Raw genomic sequence first — 23,908 nt, 5'->3', positions numbered from 1 at the left:
AAAAATCAACTGTGGCAGGTAACACTGTCAAATCACAAGCCAATTTGGCGTGTTACTTATTAGGTTTACTCACTCTGCTGGGGAAGTTTGTGTAAGCCAAATCTGCGCAAATACTCAACTCGTGAGTCATCATGATATATTGTCACTACGCAACAAATAACTGCGCGCTTGTTTATTTGAATTGAAGAAATAGCGAAGATTAAACAGCATTTGGTTACCAGAAAAGACATTGTTATTTTCCAACATCCTACTTTTTTTTTATGTTCTTTGCACTGTATTGATCTGTCCACCTAAAACACATTTTTGGTGAAAAAGGATGAAAGAGGAAGGGAGAAGATGGCTGGATGACAGGATTTAGTTTGAATAAGAAATGAATGTATGAGATCCAAATGTTATAATATATATATATATATATATATTATGTTAATCTGCTTAATTTCTTATCTTTTTCAGATAGTAGAAGTTCTGAATGGCCGGTAACTTAAAAGTGAGTGAAAAAGTTAATTTCAAACCCTAGTTAAATGGAAAAGTTGTTCCAAGCCTGTATGATTTGCTACTGCAGAACACAAAGTAATATTTTGAAGTATGTTGGTAACAAAACAGTCCTGGTGATTATTGACTTCCATTGTACAGACAAAAAAAAAAAAGGTTTCTCAAAATATCTTCATGTTCCACAGAAGAAAGAAAGCCATACAGGTTTGGAACAACATGAGGGTGAGTACATGATGACAGAATTTTAATTTTTGGGTGAACTATCCCTACATACAAATTATGGAATTCCTATCTTTGCATTGAGATTAAATGAACACGTTATTCATGCTGCAGGTCCAGCTATGGCTGTCATGTTGGGTGACTGAACAGGTGTGTGTTTTATACCTCAAGCAGAGAATGACTTATACAGGTCAAATAAAGAGAGGGAAAATGAGGGTGTTGAGTGTGTGTGTTTGTCCAGTCAGAGGCCAAGAATAGCACCGCTGTAGGGTCAGTATGACTCTGTCAGGTACACATACAAACCCAAAAAACAGTAAATGTCTACAAACAAGTACATGGAAAAACACTACCGAATATGGTAACCGAGCATTCACACACCTACAAAGACACTTTCATTTTATACCATAGTGAGGTATAGAAAACGAGATTTTGTGGGAAGACAATGCGTCCTACATGTATTAGTGTGTACATAAAACATACTCATTGCTGTTATACTCAATGAGCACTCTAAGGCTAGTTGTTGCAGTTTCCCTTACAATACAATGTACAGATTGTACACTCGATATATAAGTCGCAATTTATAATGATAATAACAATATCGTAAATAGACCAGGCAAAGGCAGCTTGTGATTGTTATTAAGTGGGGGGGGGGCCTTTGCCTTAGCAAAGTCTCTGCGAACCTGATACCTTGTACTGGAGACTCCAAGTAGGTTGCCGTTCTGGAAAATGGTGGCACTGGAGACTAAAGGGTTCCTGATGGTTTCACACCTAATTCTTCACCTTAATTCTTAATTATTTTGCCGTTAACATGTGTCTTTTCTTCTCAATATATATATATATATATATATATATATATATATATATATATATATATATATATTATATATATATATAGATATATATTAGGGGTGGAACGGTACATGTATTCGTATTGAACCGAAACGGTACGGGCGTCACGGTTCGGTGCATAAATTTACACGGAGAATACACGGAATAAAAATAAATAAAACCCGCGTGCAAATTAATTAATGTAATGCAGAACTACTGTTAGATACGCGGGTTCTTTAGGGACACCTAATCTGTAGCCCTGCCTTAGCTCTGAAGCAGGCTGCGATGCACTGTCTATGCTGCGGAATATGTTGTGTGTGTGTGAGAGAGAGAGAGAGAGAGAGAGAGAGAGAGAGAGAGAGAGAGAGAGAGAGAGAGAGAGAGAGAGAGAGAGGCGGGCGCGATCGAAAAGTCGCAAAGTGTTTACTTATATTTGTGTGCGTGTGTGTGTGAGGCGCGGGCGCGATCGAACAGTGGAAACAAAAACATACTCCGTCATTTTGTTTATACAGGACATTATTCAAACTGCAAAGTGTTTAAGTTACTGTTAATTTAAATTAAGGAAAACAAATATATTCATCTGAAATGTAGCAAATAAATTTTCAATTCATTCAGGTACAATTACCATACATATCTCAAGGTCTTTTTGTCATTTTATAAATTTTATTAATAAACTAATTATTATAAAACTATTGTCAATGCACTACAAATAAACTGGTTCTATGCCTTTATTAATAAAACTTATATTAAAAAAAACAAGGCTTAAGTAATTTATTTTCCTTTGGTGGTACAGCCTGAGACATGCACAAGCCTTCTGCATTTTTGTTTTGATTTTCCCTCCATTGTACCGAACCGTGATGTCTGAACCGAACCGTGACTTCTGTGTACCGTTCCACCCCTAATATATATATATATATATATATATATATATTATGTGTGTGTGTGTGTGTGTGTGTGTTTCAAATTGGAAAATTAAGGTGTGACCATTATTAAGTGGTTATTATTATTAATAATATAGTATTAATATATATGTCGTTAGCTTTAGCTTTATAGCCCACCAAACCACCAACCTCTAACACAAGTAAGACTCTAAGCCCACACACACAAGTATGATCATATATCACAGCTTTCATTTGAAAAGCATGAATTCCAAATCTTTCAAAGACATAAACACACATTCATACACAAAATCCCAGGACTCTGTCTGCCCTCTGTTGTCCTCTAACTAAGAGGGCCATTTCAAACGGACACGTCCTCCATCTTCCACAGACTGTTTTCTCTCTCTCGTCAAGGGCAGCCGGCCACGTGTCATATTTTAACCTGATCTTACTTTGATGGCCTGTCTCTTTTCTCCTTCAGACAACACACGCACACACTCTGTGAGAGATATCCATCCAGCCTTTTCTGTTCTCCACACAGTGGGCCGCTCTCCATCTCTCCTCGTCTAATCTAACACAGATCAGTGGCTTAAACTTATTAGTGTAGAGGTGAGGTAAATCTCCTCCGCTCACTAACGCTGAAAAATGACACTGCTGTATTAGTGGCGGCCACAATCAGAGCATTAAACACACATGCACATTTACATCAAGACGCAGTCTATAAAGCACTCTTAATCACAGAGGTATTCAACAGGGAGGAGAAATAGAGAGGGAGAGCGTGCATCCTTGAGAGATGTGGAGGGCCGCACATCTATCAAATCTCCACTGTGAGCGCTGGACCGCTCGTATAGGCGAAGAGGAGGGGCGGCAGTCAACTCCAGGAAATAAGAAAATGATTAAGAGTGATTTAATGTCACAGAATGTGGAGAAAACGTGCATCTGTCCGACAGAGAATGATGTTATTACACCACCTTACTTACACCTCTTCGTCTCTCTGCTGCCTTTCTCTACCCCTCGATGCAGTTTCATCTCTAAGAGCGATGATGCTTGTATATAAACTCAGTGATTGGAAACCAGGAGAAAAGCCACAGTGATGAACTAACACGAGGAGCCCACATCAAATCAATACAATTTGCGTCAGGTTGAATACTGCACTCATAATGAAATATGGCCTCACTAACCATTACAACAAAATTAGATGGGGGACACTGGGATATCCTGTGGTACATCTGGATGCAGGCAGACTGTTTATGAATTAACTACTGCATCGATTTCAGCTTGATATATCGTGTGGTCACGTATACCTTAAAGGGGTAGTTTAACAAAATAATGAAAATTCTAAGATCCTCTACTCATGCCTCATACCTTTCCAGATTTCCCAGGCTGAAATTAAACCTGCCATAGCGAAACAATCTGGAACGGCATTCAAATCAAATTTAAAAAAGGGAAAAGATAGTGGCAATCCATGGTATGTACGCACACATTTATACAAGTATTCTGCTTCCCTGTTGTCTTTCTGGTAGAGGCACATTTGCTGTTCTAGTAAATTCACAAAGTTAAATGCAAACAAATGCACCACCATTTATACAAACACATAATATATATACAATAGTATATATGAGGGATTTTAGTATATTTATCCGTAAATGAGAGCATTTCATTTTTTTTTTTTCTTTTTTTTTTTTTTGAGAGCATTTCATTTTTGTATTTCATTTATTTTTCATTACCATTTAATTTTATAATGATCAAACTAAAATATCACACATTAGTTGGATGTGTGTGTTTGATTTGAAAATGTAAAAAAAAAAAATCGAATAAAATGAAAAAGATTTGATAGAAATATTGTGGAAAAAATATTTATTAATATTATAACTATATTATAGATTTATATGGACACACACACACACACACACACACACATACATATACATACAGTATATATATATATATATACACACACAATTGGGTGGTATATCACTACGTTCCCAGCCGTTATCAGTGCAAGGCTGCATGGATAGGATGAGGGTTCTTGCCCAGAACAGAACCATGCCGCCAATCTAAACCATATGCTAATTGTCTAATCAAATTGATTAGACTTCTTTGACGGAAGTCGTCTTGACAGAAATGTACTGCACGGTCAAAATTGACTACTTTGGGGATACTTTTGTTCTTTGTAGCTTGGCAGCCTTATTTACAATCCACTTTCTTCAAATGGAAAACAACATCTGGATATTCAGCTAAATATATATTTTGTGTTCAACGGATGGCAAAAATCATGCATGCTTGGAAAAGTGAGCAGATGAGGACAAAATCTTCCTTTCTGGGTGTGAAATCTATTCCTTCAAGAGCCATACTTTCTGATTTACAAACACAGACAGACATACTTGTACACATAAACATAAAGAGAAATATCTCACCTTGGCATTTCCCTCCATTAGTTGGGTCTCCATAGTAACCAGGTAGACAGATCTGGCACTGCGACCCAGTTGTGAGATTCTTGCACTGCTCGCATACACTGCCATTAACACACACACTGTGTCCGTTACACTGGCATGCTGAGACATAAAGAGAGAAGAATGTGTGTTCATTTGATTAGACTTTTTTCAAACACACCATAATTTACAGGTTTTGATCAGTGCACATATGGGTTTTGTTTTTTTATGTGTACCTGGGCAGGTTATGTAGGCCCAGTCATAGCCTTTTTCCTTTGAACAGATACTGGTGTCCAATACCCTCTCTCGGCTCTGTCTACTCAGGCTCCTCATTGGTCCACGGTATGATCCCTCAATACACTGGCCCTGACCTGTGTCCGTGGGGTCTCCGCACCAACCACAATCAGGCTGTCCCAGACACTGACCACATGTACGATGACCTGAACAGTTCTGAGCTAGAAAGAGAGAAGATTTAGATAAATCAGTAATCTCCACTAAAACTATTCAAATCGTTAACTTTAATTGAAATAAAGCTAAACATTTTTTTAAAAAATCATGAAAACCTTAGTAAAACTATAAGCTTTAACACTTTATTTTGATGGTCCCCCAACAGACATTCTACTGACTATAAGTTACTTTGCAAGTACGTCGACTTATTGTACTTAACCTAAACCTAACACCTAATTTTAACCTAACAGTCTACTAATACTCTAATTAGTTGTTAGTTGACATGTATCTTGACTCTATCTAGATAGAGTTAGTTGACATGTAGTTGCAAAGTTACTTTAGTTAGTATAGTAGTTAGTATAGTTAGTGTCTAAAGTGGACCATCAAAATAAAGTGTAACCTAAATGGAAGCTAAATAGAAATATTGTTTAAAAAACTGACAAAAATAGTATGACCAAAGCACAAAACTGAAAACAAAAAACTAAAAGCTAGTTCAAAATATTAAAGCTACATATGATAAACTAAATGTTATTAAGGAGAGAGTGCAAAAAACATTTGAGTTGTTTGTCTTTTGTATTACTTGACTTGAATTTTGTACACATTACAAGTCACATTATATCAATGTGTTACCAGCACTGAAATTTACTCTGCCTGTGTGTTGTTGAATAACCTTTTAATTTCAAAATAAATTCAGTTTTGTGCCATTACATTATGAATGTGTATTCATACAATGTGCCTGACATTCAGAGTGCTGGACATTTGAGACACACGGGACAGGATCAGATCATTTACATTCTCTGTGCCAATAGGGATTTTTTATATCAGTTTTCTATAAAAGTTTTCTGAGCCCCTCAGTAATGACCTCCCTTCATTTTTAGATATTTTGTGTGTGTGGGAGCAGAAAATGTATGCATGCAATAGGGACAGAAGAAGCGTCCATCAATGTACCCTTCGACCAGACCCCGTCTAATGGGTCCTTAGACAGTGTGAGGGTCAAAAAGTGTCTCGGGGTTAATGGCGAGGGCAGATACTGAGAGATGTCGAGTGTGTCATTAAAAACAGGGCAGAAAGACACACTGAGGGAACGCCACCACAGTCAATGGGATACTCAGAAGTGAAAGTGAGACGGGAAAGACGAGGCGCTGTTTGAAGTGCCACAGTGTTTGACCTTCTATATCATATTCAAAAATGTGCTGTTTGGAGATATAAGGAGTTTCTATTTAGAAATTTTTAAGGTGTAGTTTTATAATCTACAAGTCTTCCAAGGCCATTATCACAACTGCAGGTTATAAAATTGAAAATACATGTAAAAAGCAAAGCTAAGACATCTAAATAAATAAATAAATAAAACATAAAATAAACTAAAATCAAATGGATTATGGATTAATTGGATCATCGAAGGTCAGCAGCAAAGACATTGGTTAATAAAGTGAGATTAAATGCATAAAGTATATTTGTATTACTTAAATGTAATTATTGCAGGTTTGTTTAATATTATGAGTTTGCATTTCACTGTTTTTCATTTTAACTAATACTGAATCTGTTTTTTGTGCAAGTGAAGTGAGATGAGTAAATGCATGCTCACATTTAGTCTAGTACTACGACTTAATCATGTTACTTGTAATGCATCACTCCCAACACTGGATTTCAAAGGACATCTAAATGTAAAAATAGAATGGGGAAATTATCCACAATCAGCCGATACAGTATTCAACCAACTGAAACCTTTAAAACGGAGGTTCTCAACCAAGGGCCGAGGCCCACTAATAGGCCTCAAGATGACTTAAAATATTAACAAGTTAAAACAACTAAAATCAAGATATTTCTCATTTTAAATTATACCCTAATTTTTTTTTTTTCTTTGAAGAACTAGGATTATCACGGTCTAGAGAAAAACCTTGTTATATGAGGTAGCATATTAAAAGTGTGATTTCTAGATGTCATTTAAAGGTGCCATAGAATGGAAAACTGTATTTACCTTGGCATAGTTGAATATTAAGAGTTCTGTACATGGAACTGACATACCGTGAGCCTCAAACACCATTGTTTCCTCCTTCATATGTAAATCTTGTGTTTGCAAAAGACCACAAAAAAAAAACGGGCGAATCCCAACATAACACCGACTGTGACGTTGAAGTCGGGATCATTAATATTTACGCCCTCAAAAGTTGCATATACCATCCCATGTTCTAGGCCAGTCAGTATTAACGTGGACCTGCACAGCCAAATCATCAGAAGTTCTGCAGGTACTGTGAAGAAGCAAGCAAAGACAATAGCGAAAATGGCAGATCATGGATATAAATGTTATGTTCCAGGCTGTGCAGGGGATGTGAGCGCTTTTCATACCCTTCCCACAGAACAGAATTGTCAACAGGCATGGCTGATGTTTATCTATGGTTCCATTTACACCTGGTCACATAAATGTGTTTTCGCAAAACGGATATAAATACAATCTTCAATTCCCGCCGACCGTCTCATGGAATCATGAGAAATATGCAGATTTCACGTCACCGAAAGCAACCGATAGGAGCTGCATTTTATTGATCATCAGCTAATTTCAAAATCAAAGACCGCAATAGTAGACAGCAACATCATCAATGGTAAGATCATTTCGTTTCTTTACTTTTAATGAAGATGATTGTGTGTTAAGCGTCTGCGACTTACTGTACTTTAACTTTGATTTGCGATAGTTTGCACGTTGGCTTGATGAATAGATCGCACAGCTACTCATCTGCAGTGATGCGTGTTGCTGTTACATCTATGTCAATCCCTTTTGTCGGGTAGAATTATAATTTAGCCTATTTTTCATCAACAACACAACTCAGGAGCTAACTAGGTTAGTTTGGAGATAGCTCACTCGCTCCTTCTAGCTAATGTGACCTTCTCCACCACTTAAGTTGAAACGATTGTCATTTGACAATGCATCCAGTCAATTTGTTAAAATATTTGTTTGTTTGAAAACTGAAGTTTGATTATTTTGCACGTTTGCATTTCAGAGTACATCACAGCTCCTGCGTACAAATTATGTAGGCTGTGAAACAGCCAATCAGAGCAGAGCTCAACATTATTATTCATGACCCTGCCAAATAAGGCAATAACAGGCCATTTTTTTAGCTATGTCAAGCCCTAAAATATTTTATCACCTAGAAACTGAGTAAACTTTTTTTTTTTTTTTTTTTTTTAAGTAAAAAAGGTTGAAAACCTCTGCTAAAATGTGAAAAACCTCCATATCAGCCAATAGCCAATATGGCACAGATATATTGTGCATCCACTTTCAAAATTCTTCAGTGGTCATCAATGTCTTAATAACATTTACTAGCACGAAGGCCAAACCACTGACTGAGTAAATTGAAGCTGTTTACTGTAGCCTGTATACACATCTTATATCAATGAATAACACATGGAAAGAAGGAAAAAAAAGATTTGAAAAGTTTTCTGACATTCTGTGGAAGTTATGTGGATATTTGCATGTTCTTTTGCGTTCTTGATCTAGATTTCCATAGCGCACAGATGTGTTAGATGAACTTTTGCCCAGAAGCTCCTCTCTCCTCCTGCATTATTCACACCCAATACAATGATTCATTTTGCCGTGTCGTGCATTCGGCACAATCACAGAGGTGTTTCATAATTAAAAACACAATTCTCATCTCTCGCTCTCTCACTTTATCTCGCTCCCTCCTTTCCTTTTTTGTGTTTAGCAAAAGAAAGGAGGATTATATTTAGCCAAGGACACCTAAACATTCATTACATATGCAAATCTAACATTCTCAATGTTGTGATTTTTTTTCTCTCAAAAAAAAAACTCCTTCAAATACAACTTTAACACAAGTGTTAAAACATTTATAAATGTAATAATTAAAATCTGTTCTAGGGATGTCTGACCCAATGACAACATGAAATCTCTGTCTACAGCGAGACAACATCTGTCTCGTGGACAGGTTCACCTGGGACAGGGACACCTGTCAAATAGATTGCAGTCAGGATTAACAAGCATAAAGCGGAAAAGAAAAGATTTAATAGATAATTATTGCCGGTCTATGTAACTTTCCAGAGAGAGGAAGTCACATGCAAAACCACATAGACATTGAGGTAGGCACGTCCCCCTCAATATTCAGAATAATGGGTTTTGCAAAAACTGATTCTTACATTTTTACACACATCTTTGGACATGTGATCTTAAAATGGCCAAGTTAGATAAGACAGATCACTCGTCTCATGCAAGTGAACACTACCGTTCAAAATATTCAAAAAAAAATTTTTTTATACACAAAAAAAAAAGAGACATTTATGATATATAATATCTTTAAATATATTCTGTTCTTTTGAGCTTTCTATTAAAAAATCCTGCAACATAATGTGAAAATTAATGCAGAATAATTTCCACAAAAATATTAACCAGCTCAACTATTTTCAACATTGATAATAATAATAAAATCAACATATTAGAATGATTTCTGAAGGATCATGTGACACTTAAGACTGGAGTAATGGCTGCTGAAAATTCAGCAGGAATAAATTACAATTTAAAATAAATTTCTATTTCTATTAAAATATAAAGTTATTTTGAATTGCAATAATATCATACAGAATATTTCTGTTTTTACTGTATTTTTTATCAAATAAATTAGTTGGTGAGCATAATACACTGAGTATTTTTATTTTGTAAAGTATTTTCAGGGTGAACCTTTTCTAATGTGGAAACTTATCCAGTTACAAACAAAATAGAGACATATAATTTTTGGTAAGATTATACATTTGAACAGAAAGGATAAAGAGGTGAAAAGTTATGAAAAATGTATGCTCACCATAATGATTTACTTTTTGCCTCAATAATGTTCACACATTTGTCTGTTTAAAGACTGAATAATAACAAAGACTTTTTGAAAAAAAAAAACATTACAAAAAATGACCGTACCATAACAATGCAACACAATGGACGCAGCCGACTTGGCACATTGTACGATATGGTATTTCTTTTATCTCAACTTCTGCATGAAAAGGCTATATTTGCTGAGTATATTGAGCCAGTGAAGAAGTTCATTTCCATTTTGATTACGTGCATTTTATCATGCTGTCAAGCTGTTTCTTTATCTCTGTGTGGGCCTTTGTTTAAATATGAAAACTGCACTTTTTCTAATGAAATGATCCCAACAGGTACATCTATGGGGCATTTCACACCAAAGAATCACTCAGCAAAATATTTGCTGCGGCCATGAACCAACTCCTTGGAGGAAAGGAGATCCTCTAGCAATTCACTTCCATCAGAGAGCTGACCTTAATGATGTTTATTGTCTGACAGATCGCCTCTATGAAATACAGCCATCAACATCCCAGTTAACAATGCACTGGAGGCCTTTAGTCTCTGCGGTCCAGATAAAATCAATGACCAGCACATCCGCAGAGAAAGAACAGTAATATCTGTGTAACTCTATAATGGCGAATGGAAGGGGAGTTTGTGGTCTCAGGGTCTCAAGGCCATGAAAAGACTTTCAACTTCCTGAGACACTATAGACAGGCAATTTCGCCAGTCAGGATTTTGAAGTAGTATTTTTTCTGGAGAAATATGTTGGCTATTAAGCACTACGCCTCTCAGTTGGACTGTATATCTATTTTTCATTCTCGTCCCTGTTGCAGCTGCACATTTACGCCGCATTACGATGCCAGCTCTAGTGCCTCTTAATGCAGAAGAAAAGAATGATTCCATGCATCTACAAACTTGCTGATGACTATACAAGGTAGGTCCGCGTCAGCTACTCATAAGGCTTTTCTGAGACGATTACCATCAGTCATTTCAGATACTTTGGCATGGTTCTGTGTTGTTTTGGACCACATGATATCACTCTTGTGTATAGGGATATTTCTGCAAATCTACTTAGAAAGAACTAGAGGAGCTGTTGAATCGTAAAATGACTGAGCAGAGATCTGAACAGCCTCAGTTTCAGACGGCACACTCATGAACAGCCCACAGTTCGCACACTGACACATGATGTATATAAAAATGGTAAGTGTTGGCTGGAATCAAGAGTTCAAATCTAAGTGACTGGCTTTATGGAAATAAGAGCATTTGAAAAACGTCTCAACAACAAAGCTGGTTTTACAAAGAACCAAACCAAACTGATAAAATCACCAATGTTAATGATGGAATATTCATGTGATTTGCAAGATTAGAGACATCAAGTCTTGACAAAAGATTTATTCTATTAAAGTTTCTGTTCACATAACTGTTGTGCTTATTTCCCAGCAAAAAAAAGGTCACATGTTGGGGTCCACGTTCCAAAGGTTTTGGAACACTATTGTATTTGTTGTCCGATTTTCTTATTCCTACTCTTATTGTTCTTATCCTCTTTGTTTTGCCTTTAAAAAGGCAAAACATTTACAAAAGAATTTTGAGCATTGAGGAGATATACACAAATTGCACATTTTAATGAATTGACTTAACTGCTGAAGGCAAAATTCAAACTTAACAAAACTTGGCATACATAGACAACCAGACATTCTGAGAATTCACACCAATTTGTGTCAAATTCTGCCCATAGGTGGCGCTACACCTGGAAAAAGTCTAAAGCATTTATCACATATTTTGAGAAATGTCTTAATGTTTATCCATCCAAAGGATATGGTCAGCAAAACTGCATTCTTAAAAATATCTTCTTTTGTGTTTGCAGAAATTTCGTACCAATTCTTGGTCAGAAAACCTGCAATGATGACCAGACTTTATGTCACAAGTCAAAAGTCCGAATAAGATGAAAGTTCTTTTTTCTCTTTGTGCAGGGTCTCGGTCTCTTGTGCAAGGCCGGACAGATGTCGATAGTTTATAGATTTTTCCGGTGGAGGCCAGTCAGAGTGTGACAGGAGTTTATAGTGAGTTTGATACCTGCCTGTGCAGCAGGCATAGCGTTCATAACATCTGCTCTCAAAACTCAATCTCCCTTAGGCTCACAACAGAAGGGAAAAATGAGAAGGTGGAAAGTAAACGAGTTAGAAGGTGTGTGTTCATCAGAGTAGTGTGTACTCATAACTCCAGCTTCTAGTCTGCCATGTATCTTAATGTGTGTGTGTCCTTGATGGTAAACGCAAGAACTCACCTCCACAGTCTCCAGTTTGCCACTCCAGGCACTGGCCGTAAGGGAAGGAGATGACGTACGCATTGGAATCCACACAGCGCTTGGTGCTGCCACACCACATACACTCCATGGCCTGGCTGGTGCAGTTGGCACATGTGGTTCGCAGGGAGCAGGGCATCTTACATGGACGCATGGTAAGGTTTGGGCTCACTGCAGGAGGAAAATGCAGTGGTCAAAATTGCAATTACTTTTAAGCTAATTAAATCATTTTAAAAACAAGGCAAAAATGTCACACAATAGAAAACTTAATTTAACACTTAAAACACCTCAAATAACAATTCAAAATGACAATACAATTTCCTGATAAGATACAGTAGGGTCAAAACGTTTCTTATGGCCAGCTTTTTATTTATAGAGCTGCATGATTCAGTGATATTTTAATACTATTTTAATATATTTAAAAATTATTTAATACTATGGTAATATTTTATTCTGATGGTTCCTTTTGAACACTGTTGACAATAAGTAACGCTGCACCTATGTGTCAACTAACTCTATAAGTAGACTGTCTGCTTAATATCTGCTAACACCTTATAATAAGGTGTTAGCAGATATTAAGCAGACAGTCCACTAACGTAATATTGTGATGGTCCCCCAACAGACATTCTACTGATTATAAGTAGCTTTGCAACTACATTGTCAACTTATTCTAACCCTAACACTACCAGCAACCCTAATGACATGTAGGTGCAACATTACTTATAGTTAACAGAATGTATTAAAGGGAACATCAAAAAAGTGAAACCAATACTATTTATTTCTATTTTGAATTAGCCTTTATTTATTTTTTCATTTTATTTTTGTTTGTTTTAGTCATTTTGTTGTGTGTTTTTGTACTTTTTTTATTTTGCTTTAATTGCTCTCTCTCTCTCTCTCTCTCTCTGTAAGTTTACAATCAAATATATATATTTTATTTTAGCCTTATTTCAATTAATGCACATTATTTGTAATAGTTTTATGAATAAGAACACATGTATGATCTCCACAACTTTGTGTAAAACCTTATGATCAAGTTATCCAATCTGTTTTGAGAATGATTCAAAGAGCATCTAATGCTTTAATGGAAGCAAGAACATCTGTACAGTCACATAATCAATGTCAAGAAGTTTACTTTGATTAGCAACTGAAACAGAACCTTAAACATTTATTATTTTATTTTACATCATAAAAATTAATTCAAGTTTGAATGTGTCCAATATATGTCACACTTTGCTTATTTCAAGGTTAAAATTGGATTTTGAATCCCACATTTCAATGTGGTCTAAGAGTTTTGCACCCCACTCCAATTATGTATTGTAATATACTCTATAGCTATAATAATACTGTAGTTCTGCATTTTTATCACACTTAAAATATGTTACTAACAATATTTATTATATTCATGATAATGACAATGTCTATACACATTGCCTCAAAAATCTGGTTTGTTACCTCCTGTAGGGTAAGAGAAACTATTTAAATGAGCTCAATGAGCAAAAGAACATAAATAAGAAATGAAAATGAGCAGAATAAACACAGAGATGAGGGGAGGACGAGTTGACATTCATTCTTTATGCTCTTTGCAAGTGTCTGAAGGGGGTCCAAATCTTGTTCAAGGCCTAATTTGTGCTTCCTCTGAGTCTCTTTTCTAGAGTTTCAAACAGGTCCAAAAAACATACAGCAGCCAAAGAAACAGAGGATGTGAGAGAGTATACAACAGCTCTGCTCATTTACAAAACAAAAACAAAAAAAAAACGCAAGGAACTATATATAGAATTTGTTTTTCATAAAACTTTAATAAAACCAAGTAATATGTTCATTTCTTTACTAGTGTGATAACACTATATGGAAAAGAATGTTATGGCAGATGCAGACACCAAATCACCTTGACATATGTGACACAAAAAGCCAGGGCAAGCCCAGACTAAATCTGCATAAAATATAAGGGAAAATCTGCAGAATTCCATGGAATAGGCATTAAACAAAGTTTATGTTAACAGAGCTGAGAATAATACAACAGAACTATTAACTGAAAGCATTATCAAATTAAGACAAAATATATTAATAAAAGTCTACTTCCAGACTTCCCAATTCTTCAAGAACCCTGTGGAGTTTTCAGTGGGAGCCGATTCAGTTTGGGTCTGATGTGTAAGAGCAGCATCCACCACAGAGCAGGCGTTGAATGTTACAAAGAAACATTCTTCCAGGTTCATGTTACAAAGAAACATAGCAAAAAACTAGGGATGCACGATGATATCGGCACAACATCGGTATCGGCCGATAAAAGCTTTAAATGACCATCATCGGCATGGGCCGATATGATCATTTCTGCCGATGAGCCTTGCCGATAGGGTGGCGTGTTTCCTATGTGCACGTGACGACCGTGCATGAGGGCCAGTTAACTTAACATGTGGAGGCATTTCGAGCATGGGCGTCAGTTTGGTTTGAAATGTGCTGGGGACAGAGATGCATTCGCAAGTGCATTTTCAGAAGTGCTGGGTACAATGACGCAGTAATTTTTTTTCTCTTTCGTGCAGGTCATGGTTTGAAAGACGATGTCCTGTAGCTTACTAATGTAAACTCTCCAAGCTACTATGCTCTCCACAGAGCATAAAATATTCATTTTATTTTATTTTTCGTGTTCGCATTTATGAGGAAAAACAGTGACAGTTCTCGGTTACGGACGTAAGCGCTCTGAAAGCGGCACTAAAAGAGACTGCTTTAAAACTTCCACAGAGACCTCAAGCAGAAAGCACAAAGCCTTTCTAAGTGAATTTCGTTTTGTATTATTTGTATCTTAATTTTAATCAATGTTTCATCAACCAATTGCCTGGATTTAATAAATAATAAGTAAAGCAGATGATAGATAATAGATATCACGACACGGAGGCGCCCGCGATTGAACTGGAGCTAGTCTCATAAATGAAACGAAACGAAACTCAGCATAGCCTACTTGCCTCACAGACCTGAGAAATATATCTATTATCCACAGAACGCTTGAAATCATATTTTTAAACAGAACAATTCAAAACGAAAGAAAACTATGTAATCCGAAATGTGCATTTCTCTCTGGTGCGTTCACTACTGCGAAGATCGCGAGTCATCGTCAACTTCATCTTTACAGCCGACACAGAAAACACTTGTTTATTAATAAACAATTAAAATGTCTCCTTGCTATATTTGACATATTCATAATCATTACTTTTGCGATTCATTGTGACAGCTTTTAGTTGCTTTATTGGCAGCGCCACCCTTACATGTTACATGAACGGGTCACCACTGCATCAGCACCGAAAACAGGGGAGCATTTGGTAGACCTGTTCAAGTAGATGATGTACATTTTTTATTTGAAAATAAATTTGTATTTATTTTACTCCTAAGGACTGAAGTTTGAAGTGTGAACTTAAAAATAAAATGTGGCACTGGCATATCATTTATTCTCCAAGTGAAATAATTTGCCTATTTTTCAGGGGTGAATGTCTGTCTGCATTTGTAAAATTATACATTTATGGTAGAATCAAATGTTGTTTTGTTTGTCTTGTGTATTGCCTTATCTACAACACATGAGTGTAATACGGTAAAGGTAGTACAGGAGAGAGACTTGAATTTCTCGTCAGTAAAATTAAAGTGTAAATATATCAGGGGGAAAATGTGTATATATATCGGTATCGGTATCGGCATCGGACAAAATTAGTTTGAAAATATCAGCATATCGAATATCGGCCAAAATGCAATATCGTGCATCCCTACAAAAAACTAAAACTTTTCTCACCAACTGGCTTCTCACAGATCAGCCCCTCAGTGTTGGCAGTGCAGGGTTTGGCTTTGAGTCCGGCAACCTCAGCTCTTTCCAGGTACGCACAAAAACCTGAGTCACTTGGCTCCCCTGGTAACCACTGCAGAGTGCTGGCAGTGAAGGGAGACATGTCCTCCCACCCCCAGTATGAAACATTTATCTTCCTTAGACCCACCCAGGGAGTAAGTTTCTGCAAGAGAGAAATATATATATATATATATATATATATATATATATATATATATATATATATATATACATATACACACACACACACACACACACATGTAACATCCACATAGGGATGGGTAAAAAAAAAATGGCTATAGTCAGTCAGGGAAAATTATTAGATTAAATCTTGAAAATGTTGTGCAACATACAAAACATGTCCAACCAGGGTCAGACAAAACTAGCGTAATTATGGGTCAATGGCATGAAGCTAATTTTTGTCTAGATCTATAGATTTTTTTTCAAAACTAAAAAAGTAATTAATTAAATAAAAAATGTAATTTAATTGAAATTATTAAACTAAAATTAACTTTAAAAAATGCAATTCACACTATGACCTGAATAGACCTCTTCTATGATGAGCTTGGTTTTAATTTCAGATCTAAAATTCAATTTGATATTCATTTAGAAAAAAAAAAGCCTCAATAAAAGGATGAAATTATTGAAAAGAAAACCATATTTACATACATTTTCATATTATTCCTTGGAAACAAAACCGCTTCATTGCTCATTATTATTATTTGAAGAACATTTCTTCGTCAAAATCAAAGTCAGGTGCTGCAACTAATGCAGAAACATGTTATTATTAATATCTATCATGATTCTTAAAAGATAAATACATACATTTACAATAAATACATTAATAAATAAATACATACATTGCACCCGTTTCTGTTTGCTAGGTACTGAAATTTGAGTGAGCCACATATCTAACATGTTTCTAGCAAGTCTAGCAAGTCACTTTTAACACAGATGCAATGAGCTGTTATCACCCTGTGTCTATAAATACTCTGATTATGAACATTAGAGTAAAGAACAGAAAGAGGTCTGAAGTTAAACTATAAACAGACTGACATATTTGCAGATGCAAGTCAAAAAAAAAAAAAAAAAAAACAGTAAAATAAAAAAAGCATTCATCTTCATACACCTCTATTTGAACTCTATTTGAACTTGATTTTGCAGACTTCCAGCTGGACATTCATTCAGAGCACCTAGACGTTTTGATGGCTAATATGACTGTCTACTCTGTTTAACACATGCTATAGTTTTATAAAAACACTTTTTTTCTTTTTTTCTCTTTTTTAAGGGAAGGCAAAGGCCAATGCACAGTTTAATTATGAATTCAAGGCAAAACATACTGAATTTGACATACCCCAACCTCTTAGATTTTCCATTCAAATTAACAACTTCCCTGTATGAAAAGGTCTTGTGTGCTTTGATTAAAAGGTTTTAAAAGGTTTAAGATCTCCTGTGAGTTTGTGCAGCCACAGGGAGTGAGTGTGACTGTCTGTGTGAGTGACAGAATAGAGAAAAAATAGTGGCAACTGAGAAACCGTCGCATGCGAATCTTTTTCACATCAAAGGTGGGTCCTTTAGAAAACTGTGTTAATCTTCAAAGGACAAAAGCTGCTTAAACACTGAGGCTCACGCCTCAATCAGCAAGGGAGCGGATTATGAAGAGAGTCACTCCTTTCCTTTTAATTAACACATGACAAATATTTACACCACAGCACCGGGGGGACTAGCTTTAACTGAATAGCTTTTAACTGAAGGCATGAGTAAGGTTTTCTGACATGTAAAGTTGAGTATTTAAGCTTTACTGACATTTAGAAACAAACTTACACACACCGAAACATCTAGCATTACATCTGGACTTGCCAAGTAAATTGTACATTCTTAAACGTTTAAAGAATCACTTTAAAATGGGATTCAGAGCAGTGCAGGGCAAATACCGTATACTTGCAATCAAGAACTGATTTAGGTAAACAAGTCAGGAGCACGGACAGAAGTTTGTGTCAGTCCAAAAAAAAAAAAAGCCACTGTTATGGTGAGATACATAATCAGCAGTGTTGGGGAAAGTTTCTTTTAAAAGGAACGTGTTACAATATTGCGATACCCCCTAAAAAGTGACTTTGGAAAGTAATGTGTTACATTACTTTTGTGTTACTTTTTCTCACATGGGCTGGGCTTCCTTGTTTTTTTTTTAAAAACAACAAAAAAGTTATCTTTTGGAAAATGTAAAGGCCCTTTCCCAAAAGTGAAATGAATAAGCCTCAGGCTGAAAGAAATGCAAATTTACTCCTGTACAGTAGAGGGCGCAGCTCAAAAGAAAAAAACTTACAGCTGTGCTGCCATTCTGGAATAGGACACAGGGGAAAAAAGTTCAACACTCTTACTTTAGCAATAAAAACAAAACAAAAAATGAACAAATGTGATGTTTATCTAAGTCAAATTAGCTTATTAGTATGGTTAAATTGGATTTTCGGAGGTCAGCGGCAAAGACATTGATTAATAAAGCGAGATTAATTACATAAAGTACATTTGTGTAATTGAGCATATTTAATTATTGCAGGTTTGCATAATATTCTGAGTTTTTATTCATTTTGAAGAATACTGAATCTGTTTTTGTGCAAGTGAGATGAGTAAATGCATGTTCACATTTAGTCTAGAACTACAATAAGCATCACACACAACACCTCTGCAACTTACTTACGATTTCTCTCAATATGAGGACAAGAGAGGTCAGAATAAATGGAAAAAACAAAGTAACTTGAGTTACTTATTTGAAAAAGTAACTCAGATATTTTGTTGTCAATTTAAAAGTAGTGCATTACATTACCAGTCACTTGAAAAGTTATCTGATTACTTGTAATGTGTTACCCCACACTGCTAATCGATATGCTTCAGAAAAACTTGTTAACAGCTTTGACTGTGTTCTACAGAGTACCCAACCATTACCAAGACAAATCAATGTAAACCTCCACACAAAGGCTAGTGATTATACTTGACTCACCCTCCCATGCAGCTGATACTTCTGCAGCTCATCCAGTATGAAGTCTACCTGCCTGGCTGAGGTTAGAGATGCAATGTTGCCATCCAGGTTCTTACAGTAGTGCTGGGCATTATCATAACTCTCCTTACTGGCATTCAGCCTCAGACATGCATCTCCAATCTGACTCCAGTCCTCTCCACACAAGTGTGCTGAAAAAAGGAGCAAAATCCAGGATAAAACCAGGCTTCTATTTAAACTAGGCTTCACTCACACAAGACATCTGAACACCGCAAACAAATCATTCTGATCAGGATATTGATAAAAGGAGCTTTCTGTGTATTATACAGCGAAAAACAAGATATATTTGAAGAAGTTTGACACTACTGTGTCAAATTTTTTTTATTAAATTAATACATTCATATGGATATATTAAATTGATTTAAAGTGACAGTAAAGACATTTATAATGTTGCAAAAGATTTCTGTTTTTAAATAAATGCTGCTCTTTTGAACTTTCCATTCTTCAAAGAATCCAGAAAAAAGATTATCAGTTTCCACAAAACCATTAAGCATCACAACTATTTAAACATTGATAAGAATAATAAGAAATGTTTCTTGAGCACCAAATCAGCATATTAGAAAAAAAAAAATTAAGGATCATGGGACACTGAAGACTGGAGTAATGGCTGCTGAAAATTCAGCTTTGCCATCACAAGAATAAATTATATTTTAGAATATTTTAAATAGTAAACCTTTCATTTAAATTGTAATATTTCACAATATTACAGTTTTTAAGGTGCTTTTGATCAAATAAATGTATCGTTGGTGAGTATAAGAAACTGCTTTAAAAAAAAAATTTTTTTTTATCTTATCGACTTTTGAACAGTAGTGTAAGTCACACTACATTATGAAATTAAGAAACATGTTACCCTTGGGTTTTGAACTTATTACAGAGAGCAGCACATGAATAATTTACCATGACGATGGTTAACCACAAACACCCACACTCAGGCAAACCCTCAATTTCCTGAAAAGCAAAACAAAAGGAAATGCACACAGTCATAGTCAATTATAAAACCACACTGTCTAAACATAGCGTAAAATAACCATTGTCCCTTTCATTTCAAGGGTATATTTTGTAAAATGCGGCTGATTATAATCCAAGATAAAGGCTGTCATCTGACGAAGAAAGAAAAAACAGAGCGCAGAAAAGGGAAAAAGAACAATAAACTCTGGATTCTTTGACTAGGCTGCTCAGCCATAAATGGATAAATAGCTCAGCAAACTTGAATAATTACTGCACTTGCAATTGGCCTTCTTGTCGAGGTCAGAACTCTCCATTTTCCATGGTTGGATATACTCATGTCTTCACTACAGAGCTGATGTCCTTTTCAGACAAAGTTGTCCGTGTGTGTATGTATGCTTTCAAATTGAGCTATCAGTCAGAAATTTGACAGCTGAGCAGTGAACTTTCTAGCTCATGTCCTTGAGAACATCCTGATATCGGACACAGAGAGACTGTGGGAGAATGGCCAGCACAAACCCTGAATGTATCACCTCGGTCACTCTGACCCTTTATCTCTGCTCCATTAACCAAACACACCGGGGTAGAGGTTGGTCAGGCGATAGAACATATCATTAACCCCTAATTTTAAAAATAAATAATTCGAAGTCTATGCAATTTCTTCAATAATATAGTGAAACAAACGTGTGTGCATGTGTGTGGTCCTAGTAAACCCTACTTTATGGGGACAAAAAATGCCACCCCACAAAGATGTCAATATCTGAAATCCTTGTGGGGACATTTTTTGGTCCCCATGAGGAAAACAGCTTATAAATCATACTAAGCGATGTTTTTTGAAAATGTAAAAATACAGAAAGTTTTCTGTGATTGCGTAGGTTTAGGGGGTAGGGTTAGGGGACAGAATATACAGTTTGCACAATATAAAAACCATTAAGTCTATTGAATGTACCCATGGTGTGTGTGTGTGTGTGTGTGTGTGTGTGTGTGTGTGTGTGTGTGTGTGTGTGTGTGTGTGTGTGTGTGTGTGTGTGTGTGTGTGTGTGTGTGTGTGTGTGTGTGTGTGTGTGTGTGTGTATGTGTATATGTGTATCTTTACTGCAGACTGGAAAATGTTGAGCATAGGTACAATGTGTGGGCCTGTAGAGAAGAATTTCTTCCCAAAGGAGACAAAAGAATGTTAATAATACATCAAACAACAGCATCACTTCCTGCTCTCAATTAATTATAACAGTTGAAAATGACTATGCAGCTTAATATTTTTGTGGAAATCATGATATGTTTTTTCAGGAATCTTTGATAAACAGAAAGTTTATCTGTTAAGTTTATCATTATAAATGGCTTCACTGTCACTTTTGATCAATTTAATATGTCCTTGTTGAATTTCTTACAAAAAGACATGTCATAAATGATAGCCTTGTACAGTTCAAAGAGTTTTTGAGCTGTATTAGGCACACATATTTGTATTATTCTTTATACTTCTAATTCCGTATTATTTTCTCAAATGTATACAATACATTCTCTGCATCATATTTGTCTTTTTATCTTATGTTTCTGCCAACCAAACACACTCAAATATTATCATGTTAGATGTAGCACTTATACCCTAGACCAGAGGTCTTCAACCCAGCTCCTGGGGACTCACTGTCCTGCAGAGTTTGGCTCCAAACCTAATCAAACAGAATTGACCACCTGTTGAAGCTGTTTGGAAATAAATTTTGCAGGACAGTGGGTCTCCAGGAGCAGGGTTGAAGACCTCTATCCTAGACATCATCTAAAGTTGTAACAGTTAAACAGAAGAAATGTCTACTTTGATCACTGTTTCATTGATTATATGGACATGCATATGCTCTTTCATTCTGTCTGTCTGTCTGTCTGTCCGTCCGTCCGTCCGTCCGTCCGTCCGTCCGTCCGTCCATCCATCCATCCATCCATCCATCCATCCATCCATCCTTCAGCTCACCAGGCAGAGCATGACATTCCTGCTGTTGTGGTTCCCACTGACAGTTGATGTTAAGCGAGCAACTCCTGCAGTTCGCCAGTTTGGTACAAACCTGCTCACCTCGAACACTGCATTTGGTATAGTTCTTCACAGACTAAAAATCAAGAGGATGGAAAAGAGATATTTGTAAAATACTCTGGTTATATTTTTTCAATGTGACTAGCAAGTTTTGTACAACTTTGTGTTGTATTTTTTAACATTTATATGAGGAAGAAGCAAGTGAAATCAAGAAGTTGCAGGTGCTAATTCTCTAAGCCAATCAATCTTATCATAAGATATATTACTGCATACCTGGCCGGTTTTGCGCAGACCGGGTCTCCAAATAGAGAGCTGGTGATCAGACAGCATGGCAGGGGGAGGGTTGAGGTATAAGGGACCTCGAGGGTGGCGGGCAAGCTCAATTGTAAGCTGAATGAAGAGAAAATATGACACGGCAAAAAGAAATTTTATTTTTAATTGCTATAAATGCTTTTAAATCTATTTAATAGTTATGCCTCTGTTTGACATACCACAGTGCAGTTGCTTGAAGAAGATATGCATTTCTTGTCTTCGCACCATTGGCAGTCATTGGTGTTGGCCGTACAGGAAGCACAGTCAGAAAACTGCTGACACTGCTTATCAACTCCATCTATGGTTTAAAAAAATTTGAATCAGAGACAAGGAAAATATCTACTAATTAGCATAAAACAAAAATTGGAGGTAACAAGGGTCTGACTCAGAGCTCTCAAGGTGAAACACTTCACAACTGTGGTGAAAAATGAGTGTGTGCAATGACACATGGGTAAGGGCTAAAGTTGAACAGCGGAGGTGGATATGGACAGGGCACAGCGAAATTAAAACCAGAAAATTGAGGGGAAGAGCCAAGGACAGAGAAAAAAAACATTTGTCCTGACTGTGAATTAGTTTATTTCAGACTAACCATAATACACATAAGTACTGTTTTTCCTGTTCTTTTCTTTTTGGGAGGATGTTTTCTGTTTGTTGGTTTGTTTTATCATTTTTATCATTATTTCTGGGAAAGAGACGTCACACAGGAACTGGCTTTTGTCTGGAACCATTTCAAAGGATAAACAATGAGAAAATCCAGGACAAAAATGAACTAGAAGGATGGGAGAAAGGAAATATGAGTGAAAACAAAATTACACTCAGGTTTATTTACCCCTTCACACCTTATTTTTCTGTGACTGTCTCTGGGACAGTTAACACACAAAAAAATGACAATTCACAAATTATTTAGGCCTACTCAGATTGATATTGTTTTAAAGCCTTATTACCTTTTTCGAAAGAAAAAAAAAAAGAAAAAAAGAATGTCCTGCTTGCACATTTCCATTTAATATATATCCAGCCTCGGCCGTTGCAGTCCTGTGTGTATTCATGCAAGTGTGCAGCGGTCCAGGATTTTTACATATACATATACATATATATATATATATATACACATATATTTATTTATTTATTTATTTATTTATATATTATAACAAAACACAAGGCTTTAAACGAGTAGAGTAGTTTAAACAAAAGCCCCTTTCACACAGAGATTCCGGAAAATACACGGATAAAGTGACCCGGGATTTGACCCGGGTTCGTTTGATTTTGGTTCATTCACACTGCCAGTGATTTTCCGGAATCAGAGAGCGCGTTCACACACAACCCGTGTATGTCCCGGAAAGACACGTGACATCGATGTGAC

At 36.2% G+C, this 23,908-nt stretch overlaps 1 protein-coding gene across 3 annotated transcripts in view; it reads right to left on the bottom strand.

Annotated features, from left to right (window-relative positions):
* The window catches only part of atrnl1a (attractin-like 1a), a 266,096-nt gene that overhangs the window by 168,795 nt on the left and 73,393 nt on the right, over nt 1-23,908 (bottom strand). For all 3 annotated transcript variants that reach the window (XM_084390795.1, XM_084390794.1, XM_084390796.1), the window contains exons 13-20: nt 22,728-22,846; nt 22,510-22,626; nt 22,180-22,312; nt 19,218-19,405; nt 16,172-16,385; nt 12,382-12,570; nt 5,086-5,304; nt 4,835-4,972 (exon numbers count right to left, since the gene is read on the bottom strand). In XM_084390795.1, coding sequence (XP_084246921.1) covers nt 4,835-4,972; nt 5,086-5,304; nt 12,382-12,570; nt 16,172-16,385; nt 19,218-19,405; nt 22,180-22,312; nt 22,510-22,626; nt 22,728-22,846 — 1,317 coding nt within the window. The remainder of the gene's footprint in view (nt 1-4,834; nt 4,973-5,085; nt 5,305-12,381; nt 12,571-16,171; nt 16,386-19,217; nt 19,406-22,179; nt 22,313-22,509; nt 22,627-22,727; nt 22,847-23,908) is intronic.

The sequence above is a fragment of the Rutilus rutilus genome (assembly GCF_951802725.1).
Source record: "Rutilus rutilus genome assembly, chromosome: 20".
In the NCBI taxonomy this organism is placed as follows: Eukaryota; Metazoa; Chordata; class Actinopteri; order Cypriniformes; family Leuciscidae; genus Rutilus; species Rutilus rutilus.
This window is presented reverse-complemented; position numbering and strand designations above follow the sequence as displayed.